Source organism: Tympanuchus pallidicinctus, unplaced genomic scaffold (assembly GCF_026119805.1).
Source record: "Tympanuchus pallidicinctus isolate F22 unplaced genomic scaffold, pur_lepc_1.0 scaffold16, whole genome shotgun sequence".
Classification (NCBI taxonomy): Eukaryota; Metazoa; Chordata; class Aves; order Galliformes; family Phasianidae; genus Tympanuchus; species Tympanuchus pallidicinctus.
Window position 1 is genome coordinate 15,898,598 of NW_026294679.1, and position 25,766 is coordinate 15,924,363.

At 39.7% G+C, this 25,766-nt stretch overlaps 1 protein-coding gene across 4 annotated transcripts in view; it reads right to left on the minus strand.

Moving 5' to 3' along the window:
• The window catches only part of KIF20B (kinesin family member 20B), a 64,777-nt gene that overhangs the window by 34,477 nt on the left and 4,534 nt on the right, over positions 1–25,766 (minus strand). Inside the window, exons 7-34 of one of the 4 annotated variants that reach the window (XM_052677351.1) lie at positions 24,861–24,909; positions 24,078–24,275; positions 23,632–23,743; positions 23,107–23,178; positions 22,498–22,644; positions 20,948–21,110; positions 19,832–20,086; positions 18,663–18,802; positions 17,984–18,131; positions 17,155–17,422; positions 16,589–16,650; positions 16,258–16,377; positions 15,357–15,519; positions 12,041–13,244; positions 11,463–11,601; positions 10,702–10,824; positions 10,238–10,298; positions 9,460–9,585; positions 9,064–9,203; positions 8,063–8,218; positions 6,993–7,169; positions 5,860–6,024; positions 5,103–5,228; positions 3,889–4,092; positions 3,197–3,277; positions 2,314–2,446; positions 1,702–1,844; positions 402–622 (exon numbers count right to left, since the gene is read on the minus strand). In XM_052677351.1, the coding sequence (XP_052533311.1) occupies positions 548–622; positions 1,702–1,844; positions 2,314–2,446; positions 3,197–3,277; positions 3,889–4,092; positions 5,103–5,228; positions 5,860–6,024; positions 6,993–7,169; positions 8,063–8,218; positions 9,064–9,203; positions 9,460–9,585; positions 10,238–10,298; positions 10,702–10,824; positions 11,463–11,601; positions 12,041–13,244; positions 15,357–15,519; positions 16,258–16,377; positions 16,589–16,650; positions 17,155–17,422; positions 17,984–18,131; positions 18,663–18,802; positions 19,832–20,086; positions 20,948–21,110; positions 22,498–22,644; positions 23,107–23,178; positions 23,632–23,743; positions 24,078–24,275; positions 24,861–24,909 (4,950 nt within the window). In that variant the 3' untranslated portion in view covers positions 402–547. Of the gene's footprint in view, positions 1–401; positions 623–1,701; positions 1,845–2,313; positions 2,447–3,196; positions 3,278–3,888; positions 4,093–5,102; positions 5,229–5,859; positions 6,025–6,992; positions 7,170–8,062; positions 8,219–9,063; positions 9,204–9,459; positions 9,586–10,237; positions 10,299–10,701; positions 10,825–11,462; positions 11,602–12,040; positions 13,245–15,356; positions 15,520–16,257; positions 16,378–16,588; positions 16,651–17,154; positions 17,423–17,983; positions 18,132–18,662; positions 18,803–19,831; positions 20,087–20,947; positions 21,111–22,497; positions 22,645–23,106; positions 23,179–23,631; positions 23,744–24,077; positions 24,276–24,860; positions 24,910–25,766 lie in introns of those variants that run through there. The other 3 variants (XM_052677353.1, XM_052677354.1, XM_052677352.1) reach the window with 3 other exon arrangements.

Sequence of the window (25,766 nt, forward strand, 5' to 3'; positions counted from 1 at the left end):
TGGCGCCTGTCTTCCACATTGAGGAACTGGCACTATCTTCTCTCCAAAGAAAATTCTTTAAAAAGATTCAAAAATCAAGCATTATCATGTGCTCATCCCATCCCTCTCCCACAAAGTTCTGCTAAGTACACCAGTCACCTGAAAACAGCAATTCAGGCCATCCTGAACAAGTATGTTATTACTATTGCACAATGGGTAAATAACAAACACTTCTAAAGACACCATTCCTATACAGGGCAGGCAAAACAAACAAAAAACAAAAGAAGCAAAAAAAAAAAAAAAGAACTTCCCCTCTCCCCTCCACAACAACAACAACAAAAAAACAAACCACCAAACACATAATTCAAGAAAACTGGTATTTATTTCAACTTCAAGAGTCAGTTTGAAACGTCAGAAGACACTATACACCTATATATACTATACTATATACAAACCTAAGAGCACAACTAAGCAACTGTTAACGTTCAATAACAACCAGGTATAACAATAACAATATAATAGAACTAAGTCCTGACTAAGTGGAACAAACATGCTTCTTCAAGGTTATTTAGCGTTTTTTGGATCGTAGTCGTCGCTTGATGATTACATGGTCGCTTTCCTTCTTGTTCTGTTCCACAGAAACCTGAAGAAAATATTTCAGAAGTTACTCATCTTTTTACACAGGACTGACAATGACCCATGCAGACATATTTCTTCCCCTAAATGGATTTCAGAATGGCATTTGCTTATTATCTTTTAATCAGAATTCTATAGGATACAGAGATTCTATAGGATACAGAGATTGTTTTAATGCAGCTTAATCAGAAGGAACAAATAAGACAAATGTACAAAATGCTGTTTATTTTAAAAAATACCCACACCCAAAGAAAACCTGAAGGCAGCATTCACTTTAAAATACTTATTTTCCAATGAGCATTCTAATGCACGTTTTGTGAAACATGGGGTGTTCAGAAAACATTTCTAGCCTAAATCCCTGTAGCTATGACTTGCCCAGCAATTCACTTCTCTGTTCAGTTCCATGCTCTCAGAAGTACAGTGAGAGAAAAAATTGTCTCATTTCCTTCATGCTCTAACAAAACCCATTTTGGTTTCTGCCCCCCCTCATCCATCAAATCAACAGAAAATTCAGTGGGATGTTACAGTGTGGGCAAGTGAACACTATCTTGAACAGAAAAAGGACTCTAACATAATTGAAGGATGTGGCTCCAACAGAGCAAGAACTCTCAGCACCATAGCTGCTGGCAGAGTCACAAAATTGCTTTCTGAAATGGTGCATCAAGTGCTGGCACTTCAGATCCTTGACAAGTTGGCTTAGGCAGGACAACGCAGTTTCAGCATACCTAAAGAGCTGTTTAAGTTGTGCTTTAGAAAAGCATAGCTGTAGTAGAGAAATCCCAACCCAACACACTGTAAGTAACTGTGATTCCAAATTGGAAGACGTCTCCATGATTGCTACATTCCCTACATAGGCTGCTGTAAGCCAGCAGCCAAATACAGAGATCTTCAAAGAGAAAATAAAATAAAACTGCAGGAAGACCAACAAGAATGACTAGGTCGAACAAAGAAATAGCTCAGCACTTTCAACCTCCTCCTGCAAATAGGTGAAATCTTCAAGTTTGTTGGACTCCTGAGTAGTTTATGTTGAGACAAGACTACAGCAATGCATTACATTGGACAGAATAGTAATGTGTAATCGCTCACCCAAGAAGCAGGTATATCTAGAGGGCAGGAAATGTCAGTTGAATACAGATTCCTTTTGGATCTTTTTGGCTTCAACTCCTCCTTTCCAAGACTTTCTGGTTCAGGAGATTTTGGGGAGCTTACGGCTGCCATCAGCTTCTTGGCTAGAAGAAATTTGTTTTGATTCATAAACTAACCAACTTACAGATTTTGTGAGTCTTTATATCAACAAATGCCAAAAGCTTCATTATAAACTTGGTTTATAAGTGATACATCAAGTTTAAATTAAAATATTCAGAAATTGCAATGGTCCATCAAGGGTGTGAAAAACAAACATGACTCAGAAGTTGCTGGAAGTGAGGAACTTTGGCAGGAGCTAAACAACAGGCCTAACTTTTGTGCTGACAGAAGCACAAGGTGGAGTCAACTTCCTCTGCATACTTGCAGATTTTCATTCAAGTAGTAATGAATCTCAGAAGAGATGAATAAATGCATTTATTTCATAAGTTGAAGAGCAACGTAACATGGCAGACAAGTTCTCTAAGAATATATACATTCATAGCCTACAGCAGAAACAAGCCATTCTGCAGTGCCTACAGAAGGTGGAATAAATCTTACTTGTTCTACACCAACCTTTAGAGTGAATAAAAGAAGGAGTACTTTGAAGAAAATCTCCAACTTTTTGTAGAGTTCCATCACTCCTGCTAGTCAATCTTCTACTGTAAGTACACACTCGCTTTCTTAGGAAGTACTCTTTTCTGGATTTCTGTTTAACAGACACGTGAACAAGAAATAAGAGCATTGTTTAAGCTTTATTTTAGGTCCGTGTTATCTTAAGCCGACATTTTGAGCTTTGCTACTGACACCTCTGTTTATTATGCTAATGATATTACAACTGTAAGTAACGTAGACAATTTTATACCCTTTAGGGAGTTGTCAAAGCCTCAGCAATTCCAAGGCATAAGTTTCTTAACATTTGTTGAAGAAGCAGTAGTTTCTTTAAAAGTTAATCCCAAGCTGTGGAGATGTTTCTTACATAAGCTGTTCTAACTATAAAAAAATAAACAAAAATACAAAACGGTAGAAAACAGATTGGGAAAAACCTACTCTTCACACTCTGACAATGCCAAGGATACTGCTAAGACATTAAAACATCTCTTTTTAGTAATTCCCATGCATATAAATCACACGAATCTCAGCTTAATACAAGGGCTTCACTTACAAAAGCGCATGATAATACGCTCAGACTTCTCCTCCCAACTACTCAGTCTGCGATATGCTTTCCACCAAATCATTCCACACTACAGCCCAGCCATTATACACTCTTGGGACAGACCGACTTGCTCTATGATAAGCTCATGGGATTTAATAGGAGGAGGTCATAAGAGTTAAAGATTCCCATTCAGCTACACAAATAAGGATAAGACGCTGCTGCATAAGAATGTTTACTCCCTTCAAATGGCCACACTATGACAGAAAGTCCCAAACTAGCTTCCAAACTAGAACAAAAACCAACCATTTTCTCGTCACTTGTAGAGGATGAATTACAAGCCATGGCAGACTTTGTGTTTTTCGAGTTCTCTCTTATCACAAAATCCTGGGAAAATAAGACAAGTTTTAGCCACAAGTCTTTTAGAAAGATTCACTTTTCATTAGGTGTATCACAAAAGCAAACACTTTCAACGCTATTGCATTCAGTAGTAGGGAGGTATTTGCAAGTAGTAACAATTCCAATGCGAATCAAATACTAAACAAACTTTCAAGTGCACAAACGGGTTGGTAGCCTTATTAAGATATCAGTATTAGACATCCTGTGATGCGATGCCATCCCCATACAGAGTGCACTTTTTTCTCCCCAAGACTCATAAGAAGCAAAACTGCATGTCGACAAGTCAGAGGAGACACTCAGATATTTCAGACAAAATAGAAAGCAAACGTATAAGAAGTCTAAAAAGCTGACTGATGTCTACGGATTTTCAAAGAAAATTCACAATGGAGTTGAGATAAATTCTTTCCCTTCTCTTAAATCATTATCACCCAGTTTGGCTATTAGTTTAGTTTCATTAAAGTTTCGACTCTCCACGCCAAGGTTCATCAATTAAATGCTTCAACCACATTCCTGAGATAGAAGTAGCGTTTTTTAAAGCTTAAATGAGGAATGGTAGAAAGGCATCAGATATTTCGTTTTCTGTTTGGTGTAGGTCATACCTCATCCATGTCATCACTTTTTCTCTTCTTTCTTGTCCTAGGCATTTTCACCCTTGCAGGTAACATGCTGTCGCGCTGCTTTATCTCCATCTTATCAGGTTGCAGAGGTGACAGTTGGATTTCCACCTCTGGTTTTGGGAACCGACTAGTTTTTCCATTTTCTGTGGATGCTTCAGAAGAGTTGAGGTCAGTTTCCAAATGCTCCTGATAGCACAGAGAAATTTGAAGTGCAAGTGTTAGGGAAGCCATGAGATTAAAAAACAATCATGCATCTGGAAAAGGATATGCAAACACGCAGTATCCCAGCTGTTAGCTTACAGAACCCTTCTAACAGAAGAAGAAGTCTCTTTCAGTTACAGCAGAGTTTAGCCCTTCTTTCCCAGAACCTGTTACAATTAAAATTATTGTTTCCAATCTAAGGTAACAGAAAAAGTTTTCCATGTTGCATTGAGCCTGATGCTTTACAGGTCATTTTTCTCAAGGGCACAGACAACCATTCTCTTTCCACAATTAACTGACAGGATTTTCTTCATCTCAACTCTGCTGCTGCAGAACTGGGCAGGAACAGAAGCTTTTGACTCAAGTGCCTTATTATCGTGCAGCTTAGTTTTAGGCAGTTTGCCCTTCCTCTTCTACACTAGAGTTGCAGAGATCCACCCAACCCTGCTTTTCTCGGCAGGAACAACAGAGTCAGAGCTGTGATCACCTGGACTCCTCCTTCTCTATGGCAGGAATTCAGCTAGTAGCTAGCACATCAAAAGCAAGTTCAGATGTTGAACAGAACATGGAAGGCGGGCTGCTGGGGACATCAGGAAATGGCAGATGGCTGCTACTACTGCCGTAAATACATAGAACTGCTACTTTGCGAAAGCTAGCAAAGTTAGAAATCCTGCAGGGGAAGAAAACAAGTTCAATTTGCTGTGCCCATTTCAGTGGCTCTGTAAATTGCTTTCCAGGTGACTCATTTAATCATGAGCCACGTCATAAGCATCAACGAGAGGAAAGTTTTCAACAGCAAATAAGAGGAATTCATCACACAATGCTTTCAACAGCTTTTATTCCTACCAAAGGCTATGAAAACAGATGATCTGATCACCTTGAAAGGGATAAACAAAGCTTGAGAATTGTGTAGAGAACTCGAGACCTTTTCCTACTCATTCTTTATCAAGATCAGTACAACTACCACATTTTCAGATTTGAAGTTGCATACTAACCTCAGATTCATTTAATGAAGGGACACTGCTAGGACGTCGAGTTGATGAATAATTCCCTTTAGCTTCACGTCTTCCTGGAATACTTTCTTCATCTCCGATTTTAGTTTTGCTTTCTTTTTTCATAGCCTGTGAACATTTAAAATCAGTGAAGATCAGGCTGTGCAGCACACCTCCAAAATACTTTGAGCTTTCTAAAGTTCCAGTGTAGAATCTCAAGCCCAGACACCACATGAACAAGTAAGTTGAAACACAGCACAAATCTGTGAAGGTAGTAACATCCATTCATCGTGTAATCTTCAGATTCACCCTACTGGGTCTCTCCAACAGCTTCATTCAGTACTCTACCTCCAAAAGAGACCAAGTCAGATGTTACTTAGGGACAAAATCTGTAATGCTGGTCATCTTGTCATCCATTCAGCCCATACTCTCCGCACGCTCACAGCTGCTATGTTAGAATGCCAGAGACTAAACCTCTGCCTAATCTTTAGTGTCCACACATGAACACATGGAAAAGTTCCATTGCATATATACAGAGGTTTAGTTCCAGTAAATAAAATGCTTCTGAGAGGATGAGAGCACATGCCTGAGTGAAAGACAGAAAGAACCAACACTCATCACTGAATATGTAGTTAAAGGACTCTATGTTAAGAAAAGTGATTCTAACTCTTGGGAGATTTCCAGTATCTCTAGGAAAGCAGCAGAACAAAAAGGGGTGAACAAGACTTTGAGTACATATTTTCTATAAATATAATCATACCTTTTCATTTACAGGACGATCCATTCTACCTTGTCTTTCTTCAAGTAAAGGTACTTCTGACAAAGCCTGGGGGCTATTGTGGCTGATGCGTTGTTTTAATTCCTTTATAAAGTCATCTTTGTCAGCCAGTTCTTTTCTTAACTCTTCTATCACAGTTTCATTATCCTAATAAACACCGTACAAATTGTTGAGTTGCAGGATTGGCAAAAGGAGCTAACACACACAAGCAGCACTGCAGTTACTTAGTAGCAACCGTTTCAGAATTGCAGGCTAAGACAGTAAGCTAATCAAGAGCAATAACATTTCATGGTTTTGTATGGTCACTGCTACAAGTGCAGTAGTCACCTTATTGCCTGGGAAGATGTATTACAATATGTATTGAATTCTTTTCTTTTCTTCTACTCTTGTGCTTCAGCCTTTCTCTTAAGATACAAGAATAAAAAGAGTTTTTATTTGTTCACAAAGACCTCTGTACTGTGAGAATTGTCAGCAGTTGTAGGGGAAGTTTTGCTATGAGCACGGCTCTCATCCCACAGAAGGAGATATCCAAACATTCTCAAAAATCACAACTCATAGAGTCTTCTGTTTAGCTTCTGAAGTTCCATCTAAGCTACTGCTTAGATTGGCTGTCCTGATTTAAAGCTGGACAGTGAAATAAAAAAGGCAACTTCCAGAGATCATTCCCCCTCTGCCTTTGATGCTTCCCTGCATCTCTCTTCACATCTCCTTCCGTCTTTTCATGCCATTGTAGATACTAGCTCAGAGAAAACAAAGAAAGTAAGAAACCTGAGACAGAACTACTATCTGACCAAGTATTGAGCCTAGCTTGGGACCAAGAAACGCTGGGAATTATGGGAAAAAGTTACAGACGTCCAGACTAACCTTGGGATCAAAAGCATCAAACTGACGTCCGTTCATTTGAACTACTAAAAATTTTGAAACTCTAGCACTAACAGAAATCCTGTTTCTGAAGAACGGAAGTAAAATCTGGTGCTTTTTTGGTCAGCTGCACTGCACGCGATGTCAATACGACAGTGTTTAAGAACAGAACTACACCCAAAATACAGAGAGCAGGCATAGCGTTTTGCAGAATTTATGGGTAGCCAATCAGGCAGGAAGAAAAAAGAGCTGACCTTGCTTGAATCCTTTAAGGCCGATCGTTTCAGTTCTGCTATTTCTCTCTCTCTTTGCACGGCATTAGCAGCCAACGTTTTGAGCTGCACTTCCAAAGCTTCTACTAACTGATCTCTCTCTTCACGCCACTTTTGAAGATTGCTGTCCTTTTCCTCCAGCTGGGCAACAAGTATTGCCTAAACAAAGAAAAGATTAACGATGAACAGCACTAGCACACACTGAAGGGTTCTTACAGTTTGGTAGGTAGCACTGTTTTACAGTCTTAGTAAATGCATGATCTCTTCAAGATCCACGGGAGCTCTAGAACTATTGCACTACAAACTACAGAAGCAAAACCATGCTTCTATTAGACAATCTCTGTAACTCTCCTTGTGAAAAATTATCATTGGTATTATTTAAGAACCTCCACTTCGGTTTGCTCATTTAGTGATTACTAACAGTACCAGTCTCCTCACATCCTCTGTGCTGCTTGCAGGTCCAGAAAGTCAGGACTAACTACTTCCGGATGCAAAAAAAGGTTTTGTGCACCATACAGATTCACATGTTTGAAAAGTTACATGACAACAGCTCAGTGAACAGCTCAAGCAACCACTTTGTTATCAGTCACTTCTTGGAAAGTGATAAGGGAGCAAAAAAAAGGAAGCAGATTGACCCAGCAGTTTTATTCAGTATCTGGAGAGAAGTTTGTGGGGTTCCTTTGGAAACTCCATTGCCTTTTTCTTCCTTATAAAGGCTTAGAGGCCTTCTGTGTTCCAGAAAAGAAAACAAACAAATCCTATTGTTCAAAATGTTTTCTTAGACTCATCAAGCAGTAATTTATTTTTCAACTGTAATTTTCTTATTTAAGTCCCACGTACGTTACATTTCATTACGTAGTTAGGAAAGCTTTGTCTTTTTGTGACCCTCCTTTTCCTCCCTTTTCCAAATCAAGCAATTCTCATACAGGCTTCATAAGAAAGCAAGGGGACTTGGACAAGCTACTCTTACGTTCCCATACTGTTAGTACTTGGCGTGAAGTTGTCTCCAAACTACAGACTCTGGATGACTCTGCCAAGACCTCGTCACTTACAGTTTCTGCTTGTTGCTTTCCGTGCCGTTGTCGGTCCTCAGCAAACTTCTTCATTTCTCTGTTGCGAAGATTCTCAGCTTCTTTTACCTGCTTCAGGAGTCCTTCTTTTTCCTCCAGCCACTTCTTTCTATCAGTTTGATACTTGGCCTCATTTGCCTATTTCAAAGGAATCAGAAATGAAAAACTAAGTGGTTAAGGAATAAAAGTCTTAAAAGCCAGGACGTCATTAAATAGACTTGTTTCTACAAAATCACAGAAACATGAGCAGTTTTTACTACAGAATGTTCCCAGTGCATGTATTGTATACTCATCAGTTCTTTTCCATTTAATAATAATAATTTTCAGTATTTCTTATTCAGACTGGAGGGACTCCACAGGACAACTTTTTCTCTTTATAAATGTTCTCACAAGCATTATAGAACTTACAACAAAAGTCACTGCATGAAAAACTATTTTAACTTAAAAGTGTCTAATATTTTATGCTGCCTTGCAGGAGATGTAGAAAACTTGCACCTCCTTTGGGGCTGAAAGAAAGAAACGTAACACAATTTATGCTGTAGGAATAGTCCATGTGTACTCAAGAACGTTACTCCAATCCACAACAACTTTATCTCCTTTTCTATCACAATCAACCTTACTGTCAGACACACTCACATATAGCATAGAGCATCTGAGAAACTACTTGAAAAAAAAAAATTCTTTTAACCAAGGCCAATTAAAATTAGACCCTCAGCACAACAAAAAAAGGCTTCCCGGCGATAAAGTTAGGTGCTGATTTGGATAGCTTATACAAATAGCCCAAGCAACTAATAGAAAAAAGCTTGGACAAATGTATGTTAAGTTATAATTTGCTTTGAGTTAATATTTCTAGCTGTACCTCGTCCTTATTGCACACTGCACTGCAGGTTGTAAAGGAAGATTTTTTCATCAGTGTAACAGTTTACTTTATCATGTTATAAGTAGTCTCCTAAGTTGAAGTTACAACTTTAAAGTGAAGTTACCTTCAGCTCTTTTTGCAGCTTTATTAATTCTGTATGGATTTCATTCACATTTGCCTCTTCCCTTTCCCTGTCCTTTTGCTGCCGGTCAATATTGCTCTGGTTCTGCAGTTCTCTGCATCTATGTTTCCACGTCTCCAGTTCTACTCAATACACAAAAAGAGGTTAGACACCTTATCGTTTCAAATGTGTATTTGAAACACCACATTAATGACTTTTTACTAAAGCCACTTAGGTTTTGCCTGCTGTAGAACAAAGAAATAACAGAAGCTTTTAACAAGTACAAATTTGTTGTTTACTATGGAACATTAATGCCCAAGCCAAATGAAAATGGAAGTGGCTATCACAATACATCTAAAGCACTTATGCATCACTGCTCCCTTTCCACTGAAAGATTACCTGAAGCTAATCTTTCATTCTCTTCTAATTGAGCTTCAAGCGCTTGATCTTGTTCAAGCTGAGTCTCTTCTTGTTCTTCTAATGTCATCTTCATAACTTCAATTGTTTTTTCTTTTGCACACAGATCTGGAGGTTTGAAAATTTACAGATGAACTCCCTATTAGTTCCCGTTATCCTCTCCCGAGGAGTTTTCAAGTCGAGGTTCCCCCATGACCAAAAGCTCTCTTGAAAGAAATAGAGCATCTCTATTGAAATATTCACATACAGATACATACAGAGTTCTTAAGTGAGTCTTACCAACTTGTTTTAGGTGAGAATTCCAGTGCTAGGGACAATCAGAATATGGAGTTTATTACATGAGAAAATGACTGTAGTTCAACTGCTCTAAGTTCATCCTACAGCCTACAGAATCTGTTATTGCAGAACTTGACATTTCAGAGGTTGAGTTTACTTCAGAAGGTCAACTAAAACAGCACATGAGCAGCAGACTTTTTAAAAAGCACTGCAAATCTGCACTTTCTCGGAGACTTCTCCCAAATCTGCTGCTTTACTTTCAAGTTCACTTGATAATAGTCATACAATAACATTTAAAGCAGTGCTTAACTACTAAACATCTAGTTTGGAGTTTTCAAATCACGTTTTAAAATATAAAAGTGTAAGATTGGCCAGAGTCATTAGTGATGTGACAACATTGACATGGATACTACACGGAGATAGAGAGAGAGAGGGAGAGAAAGAGAGGGAGAGAGAGAGAGAGAGAGGAAAAATAATGGCTGACCTTCACGTATTTTCTCATATTGTCTGGTGACTTCTTCCAACTTCTTGTTATTCAACAGCTCCTATATTTCACATTGAGAGAAAAGCATACACAGTAGAAACAAGCAAATTTTTAAGACAGTCTAGAATTAGTCAGTTTTTCATAAAGTACAAATAAGCATTCAAACTGATAAGAAGGGTTTGAGATGAGACATTTCAATTAACGTACACAGTTGTCACTCATCAGAATCAGGTTATATGCAGCTATTAACCATGTATTTACTATGCAGCTTATTGTATTTAAAGCAATCTGCCAGCACTCTGCGATGAGAAATTATTTGAACACCTTTCATGGTCTATCACTAATTTCAGTTGGCTACTTTTATTTTACCCCAATTTCTGCAAACTTGTTCCTGCTGCTTGGAAAACATGCATCATTGGTTTAAAAAAATTATGAGCAAGGAAATCTTAATGAAAGTCATGTACCTGTCTAAGTTGCTGGATAGCAAGCCTTTTGACATCCAGCTCTTCACTGAACTGTTTTTTAATCTTTTCAAGTTCATCAATTCTGTTCCTCAGAGATTTCTCCGAAGAACGCAATGATGACACCTGTAACATAAGTAAAGCACACAGTTATTTTAAGACTTCTGTAAACCAAGTTACCAAAAACCATTTTTATGCCTCAATTTTCCACCCTAAACACTTCCCATAATATTTCCAACTAAGTTCCAGTAAAATCGGTTGTAAAATACCTTCCCGCTTAATGACTAAATTATAATCATTAATATCATAAAGATGAATATAAAGAAAAAAACCCAAACCTAATATTAAAGAGCCTCTGGAAATCAGTCTATTTCTCGTCAGGTAAACACTATTTTTCTTCCCAGTTATCAGCACTTTTCACAAGGGTCAGGTTTGAGGTTTTGGAGTTGCCACAAATAGCAGAGGCAAGGCTACAGTTACTACAGAGATCACCACAAGTCCCCCTCCAGAAGCCCATTAGCCTTTCTTTTCACAAACATTATTCAAGACTACAAACAAAGTTTACTTTCCTCTGTTTGTTATCTTTATGAAACCATGTCTTGACTTCTGGTCTCCTCTACAGCTTCAACGGCAACATTCACTAAGCGTTGCTGCTTGCCCCACCAGCGTGACACATTTTTAAGCTTCGTAGGTAAGGTTTGAGCAAACAAGTTCTAACAACAGAATGCCAAGCACAATCTTCCAGAAGAAACTTGACTACAAACCTCGCTTTGTACTTGCAGAATTTGTTTCTTGGCATCAGGAAGTTTGTCTTTTAAGTCTGCATACTCTTCTTCTTTCCTCTGCAAATCTTTTTTCAAACTCCGCACAAGGACAGAGCTCTCAGCAACAGCCTTTTTAAGCCTTATGTTAAAAATAAAGAGACAAAGAACATTACTGTACGCATCTCATGGAAACAGCATTTGTGCCTTAATCCAGGCCCTGCCTGCTGGTTTCTACTTGAAAATAGAATCTTAGATCTATCTAGATCAGTGACAAGATTTAAACAATTACTTTCAAATTTCAGCTTGCCTCTCATAATCAGATTCTGAAGCTACAAATACTTCAGATTCTGTTCTGAGGGATGTACAACAAAACCACCAGAAATCCCCAAGTTACTCTTTGCTTCCTTGCACGCTCCTGTTTTCCCTTTGAACTCAAGTAGCAAACCAAAGCATCCTAAAGTAGTAGCTTGGCTACTGATAAACATGCAAAAGCATTAAGTCAAAGGGATGTTCACAAGAACGAGTTTTAACTCTAGCTCGTTCTCAAAGGGCTGTAAGTTATCTCAGGAGTTACTTACGATTCTATAGTTTGCATTTTCTCCTTTTCACTCTTTTCCTTTTCCCAAAGAGAGTGTTTCATCTGCTCCAAGCTGTTTTTCAGCTGCACAACTTCTTCCATCAGATTTGCTTTTTCATTATTTAGCTCTTCAACCTTTGTGTCTTCATTAGCAGACTTCTCCTGCAGAGCTGCCATAACTGTTTCTAGATTTACAATAATGGATTCCTTTTCCTTAAGTAACTCTTCGAGTTTTGTCACGCTGCCTTCCTTTGCTCTGAAAGCTTCCAGGAGACATTCAAGCTCTCTTATTTTTACCTCACAGTTGGCAACTTCCTCCTCAAATTGTGCAATTACTCTGTGATCTTCCGCAGCCTTTTTTTCAAAGTCCCTGGTTTTCTTTTCTATTTGCTCTTGTAACTGATGCATAAGATCTTCTTTCTGACTATCTAGATTTGTAACCTCGCTTAGCTTCATTTCAAGTTGATTATTACAATTCTCAGCATCTTTCAGTCCCTTCCTTAGGCTTTCAACATCTTGAAGCAGTGCTTCGATCCGCTGACTTTTTTGTGAGGAAACATCAATTATACTTTTGCATGCTTCCCAAATCCTTTCAAGACCGTGGTAAAAGGAGCGGTCCTGTGCAAGATCTGACATAGAAGAAGCCTGTGACTGAAGGCATGCAGAACTAATTTGAGATCTCTCTGGTTCATCTTCCTCAGAGCCTGAGGAATCCTCTACATTGACTAAGTCAGTATCGATAGCGTAGGACTCTAAGTGACGTTTGTATAAGTCACCTAATTTGGTCTGCACTGCTTTTACTTGTGACACTTTATCAATTATGTTTTGTTTGGCAACTTCTATGATGTTATTTAGTTGAACATTTTTTTCTTCTAGCCCCATATTTACAGATCTCTGTTCATCCAGCTCAGAAGCAACTTCCCGATACTCAGCTTGACACTGCCGAAGTTGTTCACAGAGGTCAGCAGCTGTTTCTTCAGAAAAAGAGAGCTTAGTACGCAGGCTTGTGACCTGCTTACTGAGACCTTCTTTTTTATTTTCTTCTCTCCTGCAATGCTCTTCAAGCACAGCTAAGTGACGTTCCAAGGTTTCAGTTCTTTCCCTCAGTGCTAGTACTTCCATATGGTACGCAGAGCACTTCTGCGTCACGTGTTCAATTCTCTTTTGCTCTAGAGTGCTCTTTTTCTTTCTCTCCTTCACAACAACTGCAAAAAAAAACCAAGAAAAGGAATGCAGCTCACAATGAGTAAAAACAATATCAGATAGTTCACAATACCAAGTATCAACTGCTAAATGAAAAACTGTCTTAACATGAAAGCCATACCCTCACATCTCGTGGTATTTGAAAGTACAAATGGAGTTAAAGCCCTCTGAACTCGTAATCACGTGCCTCAGACTTCTAGACATAGTTTGCAGCAATGAGCTTTCAGTCCGCAAGAACGCTTTTACCGTGGCACTACTCCAACCTTCCACTGCACACTAGTAGAACATGTGGTTAGTTTTAAGAAACATGGGAATGAAATAGATAATTCAACTATATTGCTTCCACCTTCCCTGCTTCAGCAATCCCTATAACACAGATATATCTAAGAGGTATTAGACAGTTCTCTGAGAAGTTTCATTTAAACTCACGGTGCTCTTACTTTAAAAAGATAAAATCCGGGAAAAGTTGATCACTTCAGCGTGGGTATCTGCTGTCTCCTTTTTTTCAGTTGGTCTCTAAACAACTTATGAGGATTCCTACTTCTGTCCACACCTACTATTTTGCATAGAAAGCTTGCTCAGAAAAAGGTACACATTTGCAGACTCAAGTTTCCATAAGCATTGCATTAGCTTGGGGCTGGTTTTTCCTTAACTAGTGAGCAGTAACTAAAATTACATGCATTTTCTTCCTATCAGAAGTGACTCCTGCTGTACTTCTTCCTTGCTTTAGAATCCAGCTACGTCCATTAAGTAACATGCATACTTTGCTTCAGCATTTAAAAAATAAGTCAAGACTTAAATGACTAGGGATTGTGACAGCACAATATATTCCACAGAAATTTTGTAGAGTCCTGTTACTGCTACAACCACAGAAAAGCAGAACTTTGTAGCATCCACACACAGCCAGCGTTACACACAGATACACGTGGATTGCATGGAAACGGCCTCTTAACCCATCCAACAAGTTCCATAGATGGCCCCCAAGTGATTTAGAAGTCGTTCTGAAGCAACAGCAGTGGCATCTTCAATCCCAAACCAGGTTTTGGGTTTTAATTGCTCCCAGCACCTCTAGCAAAGGAGAGTAAAATCCTCCATTGGAAGACTTAGAAGTAATCTAAATGCTTTGTGCTGAAATGTACAAGCAAACACTAAAGCAAGAGAAGTAAGACTGGAAGAAGGTATGTGATGTTTAGTCTAGAAGCTCCTTATGCACCACGTAAGGAAAAAGCATGATCCCAAAACGTGGGAAACGAGACGTAAAGCTCAGTGAATGGTGTAAATACCCTGAACTTCAAACCAAGATAACCTATCGTCTCTAATGAAATTTTGCTCACGCTACTAGGATAACTAAATTCTATAAGAGAATCGGCACAACACACCTGTGCTCATTGTTACATTGTGTATATTTAATACAGTTGAAGAAAATATATTAAACAGTAATTGGACACTTATAATACAAATTAAAAAAACAACATTCAACATGATTGAATAGTCAGTATTTCTTCACAGAAAACTCAAGGCTGACCTTGTGAGTATCAGTTATCCATTTTAATTCCTAGCTGCAAGAGTACTAGCATTAACTTTTTAAATGAGAGCTTCAGTCATATGATTATAACAAGCCTACTACAATTTGAAGTACGACAAAGTCCACATCAGCTGTATTTCCCTTCCTCTGTCTCTGGTAATACAAATATGCGTATACCATTCAGTGGTCACATTATTTGGCATAAATACTGGATCCTAAAGATGGCAGAGGGAGATCATCCAAGACAAGCATTCTCGTACAAACAAGGCATTGCTTTCCTCTCTTGCACATATTTCGCAAGAGAAAGGCAAGAAAGGAAGGGACTACAGCTAAGCTGTGGATGAGGAAAAAGCAGCAAAAAGGAAATAAATAGTGCAAAAAGCCTTTATTTTAAGCATTCAAAAATGAACAGCATAGGACCTTCTGCAAAAGGGATATTTACATTACAGTTACTTCTATTTACAGAATAACACGGGATTTTCTCCTCATACCATAAGGTTGCGCTTCACAACCTTTTGCTTCCATTCCAGAATAGGAATCAGTTTGGTTTTTTGGAAGACCCCTGGTTCAGCGATGGAAGAAACTGTACCTTTCTTTGGAGGTGGCTCTTCCACAGGAGGCTTATCTTCAAAACAGCGCTTTCTGCCCACTTCCAACTCACTTTCCTCACGTCCCTTGAATCGGCTGCTTTCACTAGCTTTATTAGAGTTCTCATTTGCCAGCTTTGTTTTAAAAGTAGTTATAGTCTTTTCCTGTATTGACATAAGACCAGTTACATTGAAGCTGAACAAAAGGACCACTTAATGCACAGTAATCTTCTGTAGGCAAACATTTTCACAAAACTACACAGCTGCAACGTTTATCCAGTGACCCTAAAGATGTCAGTTACAAATCCCAGCAACAGCAAGAACAGGTACACCTTCAGATAAGGACGAGCACAGTACTCGGTGCAGTATGCAAGGGAGAGCAAGAGCCTAGCAGGTTACAAAGCAAAAGACTTGCACACAATCAAGAGGAGTTTACCAGAGTGACAGAATTAACTATAAATGCTTTCAGAGCTACTTCAGGCTACCACACATCAAGGTAGAAAATGAAGAAAAGCCACCAGAAGTGGTATGCACACACACTTCTAGCCAAGCTGCTCTTCGCATACTCAGTAGCTTGCAGTACATTAGTCAGGAGACTTCTATTAACTGCAGAGAATGTAGAGGTATCCTGGCCATCCACTCATACTTCTAACTCCGCTCAATATACTCCTACTCCTGCTCTTCCTTTGATGTAGGAGCGTGAGGTAGCAGTTGGTGGAACACACTGATATTTTTGTTGCTTGTGTTAACAACAACTATCTTCAGATTAACCTGAATTGTTTACAATGTCAAACAGTACCAGCTTCATACAGAAAATCACTTTTACAGAAGTGAATGCATTACAAGCATAGGGTTCGGGATGGGTTGTTTCGGTGTAAAGATAGTGAGATGGGCAAAACTCACATAGTCCTTCACTTTTTCTTCTAAATGAGATCTCAAGTCTTGTAGCTTTGTAATAATGGCATCTTTCTGCACCACGATGTCTGTTAGCACTTGAATCCTTTCGTTTTGCACATTCATTCTCTTGGAAATAATAAAAAAAAAAAATAGTTCAGTCATCAGCTTCCAATGCAGTGTTAAGTAGCCGAATTGCACAATGCATTTTAAACGCAAGTTCAGTTTTGCTAAACTTGGTGAGAAAGCTACTCCTGGAGCCTACTGGAACAACATTTTAAGCTACCACAACTTGGTTTTAATCAAATAATCCTACACAGGATTTTCTTGATAAAGTTACCTCGGTTGCTTCTTTCAGTTGCTCAACAGACTCATCCAATTGAATCACCTGCATTTCAAAGTCTGTAACACACAGAAAAACTGGCATTAATAAGTAGCCAATAGGTAGTTTATTCAGTAATCCCAGATGTTCCCAGACATTCTGATGTTGGAGTAGATGTGAAGAAATTAATTCATTTGCACGTGGCCTGCACTTATAGGAGTGTTTCAAAAGTTGTATTTGTTGGAATGAAAAGGTTGCATCAGCAAGATGTAAAGAAGAGCAGGGATTACAATAAAACAGCAAAATCTACACAGAGACATTTAACCCCATACTTCTGAAAGCTTCAGCCTGCTAGCTGCAGCTTAAGTGGAAAAAACATGAAATAACCAAGAATCGTGCAATTGTTCAACCTGAACACATGCACAGAACAAACAATCACTTCATATTGCACACAGGCTTTGTATTATGTACAGGCGATGGTTCCAAACGTAGAACATCTCCTCTACTTCCAGCTCAAATTGGTTATTTCTACTTCGGATTAGTGAACTATTTCTTTCTTCTACCCATGGCATCACACAACTCACCTTTGTTCTTCTGTCTCAGCTCTTCCTCAGTTTTAAGTAGTTTGGTGTTTTTCTCTGTCAGCTCTTCCTTGGTCTTCATGAGTTCAAAGCCAGTTTTTTCCAGCTGCTCCTCAAGCCGACCAATAGCTTCCTGTGGATCCTCCAGGGTTGCAATGTAACTATGTGCTGCCACAGCTTGCTTTTTAATATCCATAACATCACGCTGCAGAGAATCAAGAATGCCCTCAAGATCAGCACAGGTGTCACGCACTGCGCTATGCTCTCCACCCTGGAACACAATTTCTTGTCAGTTACAGTTGGTGGAAAGCTACCTACGCAATAGCTGTTACTTCTACAGATAGTTTGGATAGCCACTGTGAAGTCAATCACCTAAACAGTTTTCAATTCCACCTTCAAAGCCCACCTTGCAAGTTCACATGCAACTTAACAGAGAGTTGTATCGGGGGGCGCGGGGAGTGGGAGGTATGAATTGGCAATCTAGCAACAGCTATTATATTTTATAGTATTTGACGACCCGACTTTTTTATATTACCACAGATACAACTCCTGCAAATTTAACCTATAAGCTAGGATTCCTTTTTTCCTTGAACACAGGGTAATTTTTCATTCTCTGTTGCAGAAACAGAAAGAAAAGCCGTCAAATTCCCAAAGCTTTCTGAAAGGCTCAGCAACCATTCGTACTAGATGAAGAATAGATGCATCTTGCTCATCATACAGCAACACAGCCTGCGCTTCCTTGTGACCAGCCTTTCAGCTCCCTAAGACGTGCCCATACCACTTAACTAGTAAAAAGGAAAATATTTAAGAAAAAGCAAGAACGAAAAAATACCAGGGGTTCAGCTTGTTCGCTGCGAGGCAGATTCTTTAGTTTCTCTTCGCCTGGGTTGTCAGCACAACCACTTACAAGTTCCTTGAAAATTTCAAGGCGCTTTTCAGAATTTTCTTCAAGCCGTTCTCGTTCCTGGGAAAGGCATTCTCTGCAGAACAAAAGACAGAACATACGTCAGCTAAAAGCCAACCCATCTCAACCGCTACGTTATTAGCGCAGTTTCTTGAAAACAAAGATGTTTCTCTGTTTTGGCACCACAGAATAATACACAGAATATTACTGCTACACTGACATAGAAATGTATTTCCCCACTCCCCAAGATCTGATGGAGGTGAGGGAGAGCAGCAGCAGGTGACAACAGGTGCAAATGTTTACTAGAAGACTTCTTCCTGAGCTCCTCGAGCCAGAAAAATTCTGTTTGCCACTAAGAGAGCAGTCAGTAAAGATACCCTCCTCTCCTCAGCCTCCAAATCAAAGCCTTTCCTACGCTGTATTTCTCCTAAAATCCACCGTCCAGGTAGACATTGATTTCTTACCTGAGACCAAGTAAGAGTAAAAGAGCAAGTCCAGCAGAATAGTAGACTATTCTTTCATCCAATCCAACTCTCAGCAACACGGGAAGACACCCTCACCTTTCCTTTTCAACCAATAACTTTAAGAGCGTTTAAAGCTAACTTACTTGAACTCTGTTTCCTGCTGAGCAAAATATCGGGTAAATTCTTGGGCCACTTCATCACGAATTTTCAGTTCCAGCAGTAGCTTGTCCTTCTTCTCAGCAATAAGTTTGTTCTTCAAGTCTTCCACAAGATTCAGCAGTGCCTAGGATAACAGCACTACTAAGTTTTTCAAGGTTTCCCATGTTTGGTTTGGTATTAAGTTTTTCAGTGGTTTCCCTAGAACTGAGTTTTCTCCCTTCACTCTAGTTGAAAATGACCTCCCACTTCTTTTATTAACTTATTCATAAACAGAAGCCTTCACATTTGGTCCTAGCTCAATAACTTACAGGCTTGCTCAGATAAGTCATTTCCCAAGAAATATAAAGCAGATAATTCATAGAGAATTCAGCTGCTACTTTGCAGATGCCCTTTTTTTTTGGGGGGGTTGGGGGGAGGGAGGGGGAACGGGGTGGTGGGAGAGATAATACTAATTAAATGCTACCAAAATGTTCTCAAGCCTTCTGTTCCTGCCTCTTTGCCCTCTCTAGAAGTTACTTTTAAAAGAAGCAAAGCAAGGTCCTAAAAGAGAATAAAATACCTGTATTCTTGCTATGTACTGACCACAAGAAAATAATAACACATCTGCATGCCTCATTGCTCTATTTCAATTTGGACACATTTCACACAGCTTCCCCACACAAGACACTAAGTCAGAGTCATTCCAAATTCATACATAGACAGGAGGGGAATTAACTCATTGAAAGGACAGATAACAGCAGGACAAGGGCAAATGGTTTTAAGTTGAGGGAGGGAAGATTTCAGTTGGATGTCAGGGGGAAGTTCTTTACAGAGGAAGTGGTGAGGTGCTGGAACAGGCTGCCCAGAGAGATTACGGGTACCCCATCCCTAGAGGTGTTCAAGGCCAGATTAGACGGGGCCCTGGGCAGCCTAGTCTGGTATTGAATGGGGAGGTTGGTGTCCCTGCATGCGGCAGGGGGGTTGGAGATCCATGATCCTTGAGGTCCCTTCCAACCCTGGCCATTCTGTGATTCTGAGATTCCACTTAGTTCTTAACATTGAATTTGGGGACAGAAAGGGTGCTCAGAACGAAGAGGAGGGAGATGGAAGAAAAGAAGGATGTTGTTACAAGCCTCAGGGATGCACTAACTCTTAAAGCAGTCTGGGCACTTACTGAATATTCTTCTTTCCCTACCAGGACTTTATTTTCTTCGTATTTCAGCACTGTTTCTTCTCCTGATTTATTATGTTCTTGCTCCATCTCATAGTCATCATCTTCCACTACATCTTCTAGGGTCCAGTCCCACAGAAATCCAGCGCTTCTGCTTGGGACCGTCATTTTAGAGCAACGAGGCATTGATGACCCACTGGCTGAGTTCTGGCCAAATGACTCATCACGAGGAGGAACAGATGCATCCGTTACTATAACCTGCCCAGGAAATAAAAGAACAAAGCCATCAGTATTCCTTCAACCTTGACTAGTACTTCCAAGAGGGACCTGCTGTCATTTCCTCTCCAGAGCTTACTACTCCCCTGGCCTATAGCCTTTGTTTGGTCACTACTTCAACCAGTTTTCAAGAAAGTAGAAAGGAGTTACTGCAGGCTCCAATCCTCCCCTGAGTCTCAAGACTATCACTAGCCAAACAACGTGCAAGAACTGCCGCTTCACGAAGCCACAGGTTTCTGCTTTTGCTTTCAGTTTCCAGTTGCACTCAATGCAACTGGACATCATCTTTTCAGGTCTTTCGCTTGCACAACCACATCACCCTCATAGGCTGCTCCTTCTACTTTCCCACTTAACCTCCTTAGATACGGCCACAATCCGAGGGCACACATCCACCAATCACGCTTCAGACAACAAACTCCCAATGCTTCAAACACTTCCATCAAGCCTGCAGCACTGATCAGACACTTTAACTTCTTCATCCTTATATCATGACTCTCATTCCTACCCATTCTGACTAACCTCCGCTTCCCCACTGAAGCCTCTTACGGCCATAACACAGCCTTTCAAACTCTTTGCTGCTCCATTTATATTGTCAGGGCTTGACCTGAACAAGAGTCAAAATTACAACACGTATGGGCTAGCTGGATTTGCTTTCCTGGGTGGGATCATATTTTGGGAAGAGAGAAAAATTAAGTAAATAGTGGAGAATTTCCTCCCGATATAACAAGCGGCTTCTTGTTAGGCTGAATACCTTTTAGGAATAAGATTCTCAGAAGAGAAGGGCTTCTGCCCTCACACCCCAAAGAAACACAACAACCCCAGGAGAGACTACAGCACACTCACTTTTTGTGCAAGAGCTGAGAACCTCAGCACATTGAACGTTTCATCATAGGCTGAAGCACACTGGCTGATGTTTACTAACATGTGTGTCTTCCCTTTTCCACTGAAGAATCCCTGAAGAAAGTGCGTCAACTTACTCTCCCGAAACGGTATGTGCTGCTGCACCCTTTGGAGACAAAAACCACAGCAAAGCCCACAAGTTAACCACTTCAGTTCAGTGTACGAGCTATCCAAGTGGAAGACAGCATATTAATAGCGGCAGTAGTCCTTACATCATTTGGGGTTGTGGGCTGTTTTTAATGCTATCGCTTTTTGCTAGTCGGCAGACAGGTTGTGTGGTTGTTCCAGCTACTACGCAGCCTTTATCTTCTTGGACAACGCACGAGAATATTTAAAACAAAAAGTACGTTCAACATTTAGCCTATGTTAGGTCACACGGCCTCACATTACCTTCAATTCTCTCTCGCCTTTCTCTTTCCCTTACCATCTTTGCAAAAACGGCCTATCTACTTCTCAGAAAACAGTTTCTACTTGTACGAAATCCTCACCTCCCTGGTGAGGTTGCCCACTGCACTCTTGACAGCTACTGAATTCTGCAAATAGTGCAAGACAGCTTCAGATAGTTACACTGCTGTCACAACACACACACGACCCATAAGCAGCTCTACTGCAGGAGTGCTAAACAAGAGTCGTGTTAAGAAAATGACTATCAAAGTCATCTATCAATATTATAAGTGATTAAGCTTCAGTACATTTCTTCTGAGTTGTTAAGATGTCAAGTGATCAGGACCAGAACATAAAACAGTTCTGAACACACCACAGCTCTTCAAGAAGCTGCTAACTTTAACGGCACCCTTCTTACCTAGAAAGGAAGGACCGACGAGAGACTAAACCTCTAGCTAGGCCTATTTTCATCTTCTTTAAAGCACAACACAATTTGAGTAGGCTACCAGGCAGAGTGTTAGCAAATAAGAGAATTTCTTAAAGCACACAATGGCATTTCCCAAGCACAGAGCACACTTAATCTGTGTGGGAGAAAGACATCTTCAAATGAGAATCTACAGAGAAAGCTGCTCCTGAGCGGTTGCATCCAGCTGTGACTCTAAATAAATACTACATCCTTTTAAAATACAGAAAGTTCTGCCTGCACTCACTTAGAGCCCAACCGCAGGCAAAAATAGCACGTAGGCTTCTCTTCTGTCTGCATTATTGTAGAGAAAATAGTGAAGAGAAATTGTCTATCTTATCCCAGGATTTCTTTGAGAAGGCAAGGCCAGAAGAAACAATGTTAAGTTGCTTAAGTCCACGATAACTTAAGTTCAAAGATTCAGAACTCAAAGGTTTACTTAAAAAACTCAAAAGTAAAAAATAAACAAAGCCGGCAAGTTTATACACCACTTTGTTAGATCAACAAGGCTTCACACAACTGCAGAAGTCTACGTATACTTTTCACTCATGCCTTAGTTTGGTACTCTGCATTTTAGACAATATCTTAAACGTTGCACGCAATACCTGAAATCCACACCTGGTTTCCAGTTTGTACAAGGACTTACTTTGACTGCTGACTGATCCTGAGTGCACTAATACACTTGCTTAGAGTCAGGAGAGACGTATTGATATTTCCACTCTCTTTCAGCCTATCACCTTCATTGCGCGTCTTGGTATACCTTTCTGAACCAGCAAGATCACACAGGGATAACCTGAAGGCAGATAAGGAAAATTAAGTTTTCTTGCCTCGGAACGTGCCCTGATTATTTTCATTTCTAACACAACCACTCCTCCCAACAGAAGAATTTCTTGAACTCTCCCATGCTTTTTAATGTTGCTTTCCTAGCAAAGCTGCACGCTACTTCCTGCCAAACGCTTCTTCAACAAAGCTTCATTTTTCTGCCATGCGCTTCTTTCTGAGGACTTAACGTTAGTTCAGAAATCGAGTGGAGCAGGATAGAGGAACACTGTGCTGAACAGAGGGCACAAGATGCAGAACAGCACTGCAACTGGATGGTTTAGTACCGTATGACGATAGGAAATGGGGAACCACCACTCATACACGAGGCTCCATCAGGGAACACTGAGTACGTAGCCTAGTATCAATACACCAACACTGAAAACAACTGACAGTTTCACCCCAATAGAAGAAGGGAACTTTGCTCTGAACTTACTCATTGACTCGTGTCACTCGTGGCATTTCAAGGTCTTCAATTTTTAGTAACTTGATGGTAAATATACTGTGGCTAAAAGGAGAAATTTAAAACCAGTAAGGAGAAATGAAGGAAGATCAACAGTCAGAAATACATATATTTAATAAAATCTACAACATCTAGTCAAAATGCTGCTGGATCTACTTGAGATTCAATTAACTTCATAATTCTGCTAGATGCTTTTATCTCAGCTTGTTTTGCTTTTCTTCCCTCCCCCAAACCACCAGTGCTTAGACGGAAGAAGGCTTAGTTATTCTGCTGAGAGTTTTTGATAAAACAATTGGCTTTTGTACACGCTTATCTGCTTGAAGGACTAATCCATCTTGTTTCAAGCACTAGAATCACATGCAGTTACAGGATATCTAATGGAACACTCGATATCAAGCCTTTCTAAAGCCTTCTGCCCTACAAAAGCCACAGGCAGTATTTTCACTTATCCCTCTTCCCCACACCATCTTATACCCAACCTCAGTCAAAGTCTCCCACCTTCGGCTGGAGCAAGCATTCAGCTTTGTGCTTGCAAAACTCCGGTGTTTCTGTCCCAGTTTAAAAAGTCTAAAAGCTTCTTCACAATCAGAGACCTGAACCCACTGCAGACCTTTCAGAAGAAGGAAAAGTGACTTTGTGAGCTTCATTAGCAAAAGGAAAAGTGAACAAGAAATGAGGTATACAAACAAAGAATAATACACTTAGTCAACACAAGAAAATATTGTATTAAGTCTGCTTCAGACACACGATAAGCTGATGAGAGATAAGACTAAGATTCTTCCTCCCATGGAAAAGGACAAGATACAGTATGCCTCTGCATTCAAGCAGACATTTCCAGAGCTAAACTGAACACATTTAAGAGTCTTCTATCTCAGAAGAAACTTTATTACAGAAATGACACTTTTCCATGACAAGCTTGGTGATTTGCAAAGCACTCCAGTTACCTTTCACGTAAGAATATCCCTTGATGTCTGGAGCAAGGCGAAGTGTCTTCTTTTTCTTGTCATCTGACATAGGAGCCAGTAAATCATAAAAACATTCATTGTAAATCTCAAAAAATGAAACCCAAACAGAGAACTTTGAGAAATTATCTAGAAATAATCTGCTAGATTGTTCTGATCCTTTTGAGAGATTTCCTACACCTGCAAAGTAGAAAATATTACAAGTCAATCTAGAGACAGCAAAACTAATTGCATTTAAAATTAGTAACAACTAAGATTACAGCAGCCATGTTAATTAGAAAACTTTTCCCAGGCAAAAACCACGGACATCCCCCTCCTCCCATACACACACAGAGCATCTGGAAGTCATATGCTTGCCCTACATCTTTGCAAAGACACATCTGCTTAGAGCTTGCTTTTTCACTTCCAAAACCTAATCTAACGTGTCTAGTTGGGTTAGAAATATTCTGAACTCTTCAAAGGCTTTTTAATGTAGTTCTTAAATGCCCTAAAAGCCTGTCAGAATATCACTAGGAATCTTATCACAAGCCATACTCTTTCTCTTCGTTTTACTTACACCTCGTGCTTAACACCAGGTTATGCTAGATGTCCAAGTAGTCTCCTAACCACTTCATCCCTTCTGTTTTCTGCCCAGATGTCCTGCCCATTATTCCAATCCATCACAAATAAAAGCCAAATAATCCTTCTATTATTAACATTAGCAAGGAACCAGTTCTTGACCTTAGCAGTTAGAAAAGCTTCTGTACTGTTTAATACAAAACATACCCTTAGAATCAGCCGGTGCTTTGCCATTAGGGCTATTGCAATGGTCTACCTGCAAAAGAAAACAGAGACTTCTGGATTTATTATTGAAGTACAGCACCAACACACCACCTGTTGCCTGTTTGTTTTTTTTTTTTTTTTTTTTTTTTTTTTTTTTTTTTTTAAATACAGCTATATGGCCCTCCCAGAAAGCAATACAGCATAGCTTCAATATGCCAACACCAAAATCCTGGCTGTACACTATGATTGGTTCAGTGCACTCATACATTCCTGTGTTTTTACCTTACTACTCATTCCTGGCATTGCCTTTGCTATAACATACTACAGCTCGCCGATACAGGGGGAAAAAAGAAAAAATGGAGGAGAATCCCAAACTGGAAGGAGTTACTTAACAGAATGATTTTCAACAGCCCGGTTGTAGTCTGCATATTACCCTCGATTTCATCAAACTAGGGTTCCTGAAGTATTTTTCTTTTTGTCATTTTCATAATTCAGGACTTCCATACCTTATGGCTTATTAGGTCAACTCTTGGAAACTAACGTTAAGGTAGAATAATTGATCATTTAGTGTAGGTAAGCAGCTCATTGCTTCTTAACACAGGCTGTCAAAGTCTTACACAACTGAAATTAACTCTAAACATTGTAAATATACTATTTTCTTTGTCCAAACTGCTTAATAATACAAAATGGTTCCCAACATCCAGAACTTATGATGTTCACACACATATAATCAGTTCCCAGGCTTCAGATTCTGAGTGTTGTTTTTTTTTCCTATTAAAGCACAGAAGTAGAAAGAAATTCCCATTAACCAAAGTGAAGACGAGGAGTCTCACCTACCAGACACAGTATGCTTAAGAAGAAAAATTGGGAAATTTTCATCAACACAACACACAGATCTGGCTTTGGGTA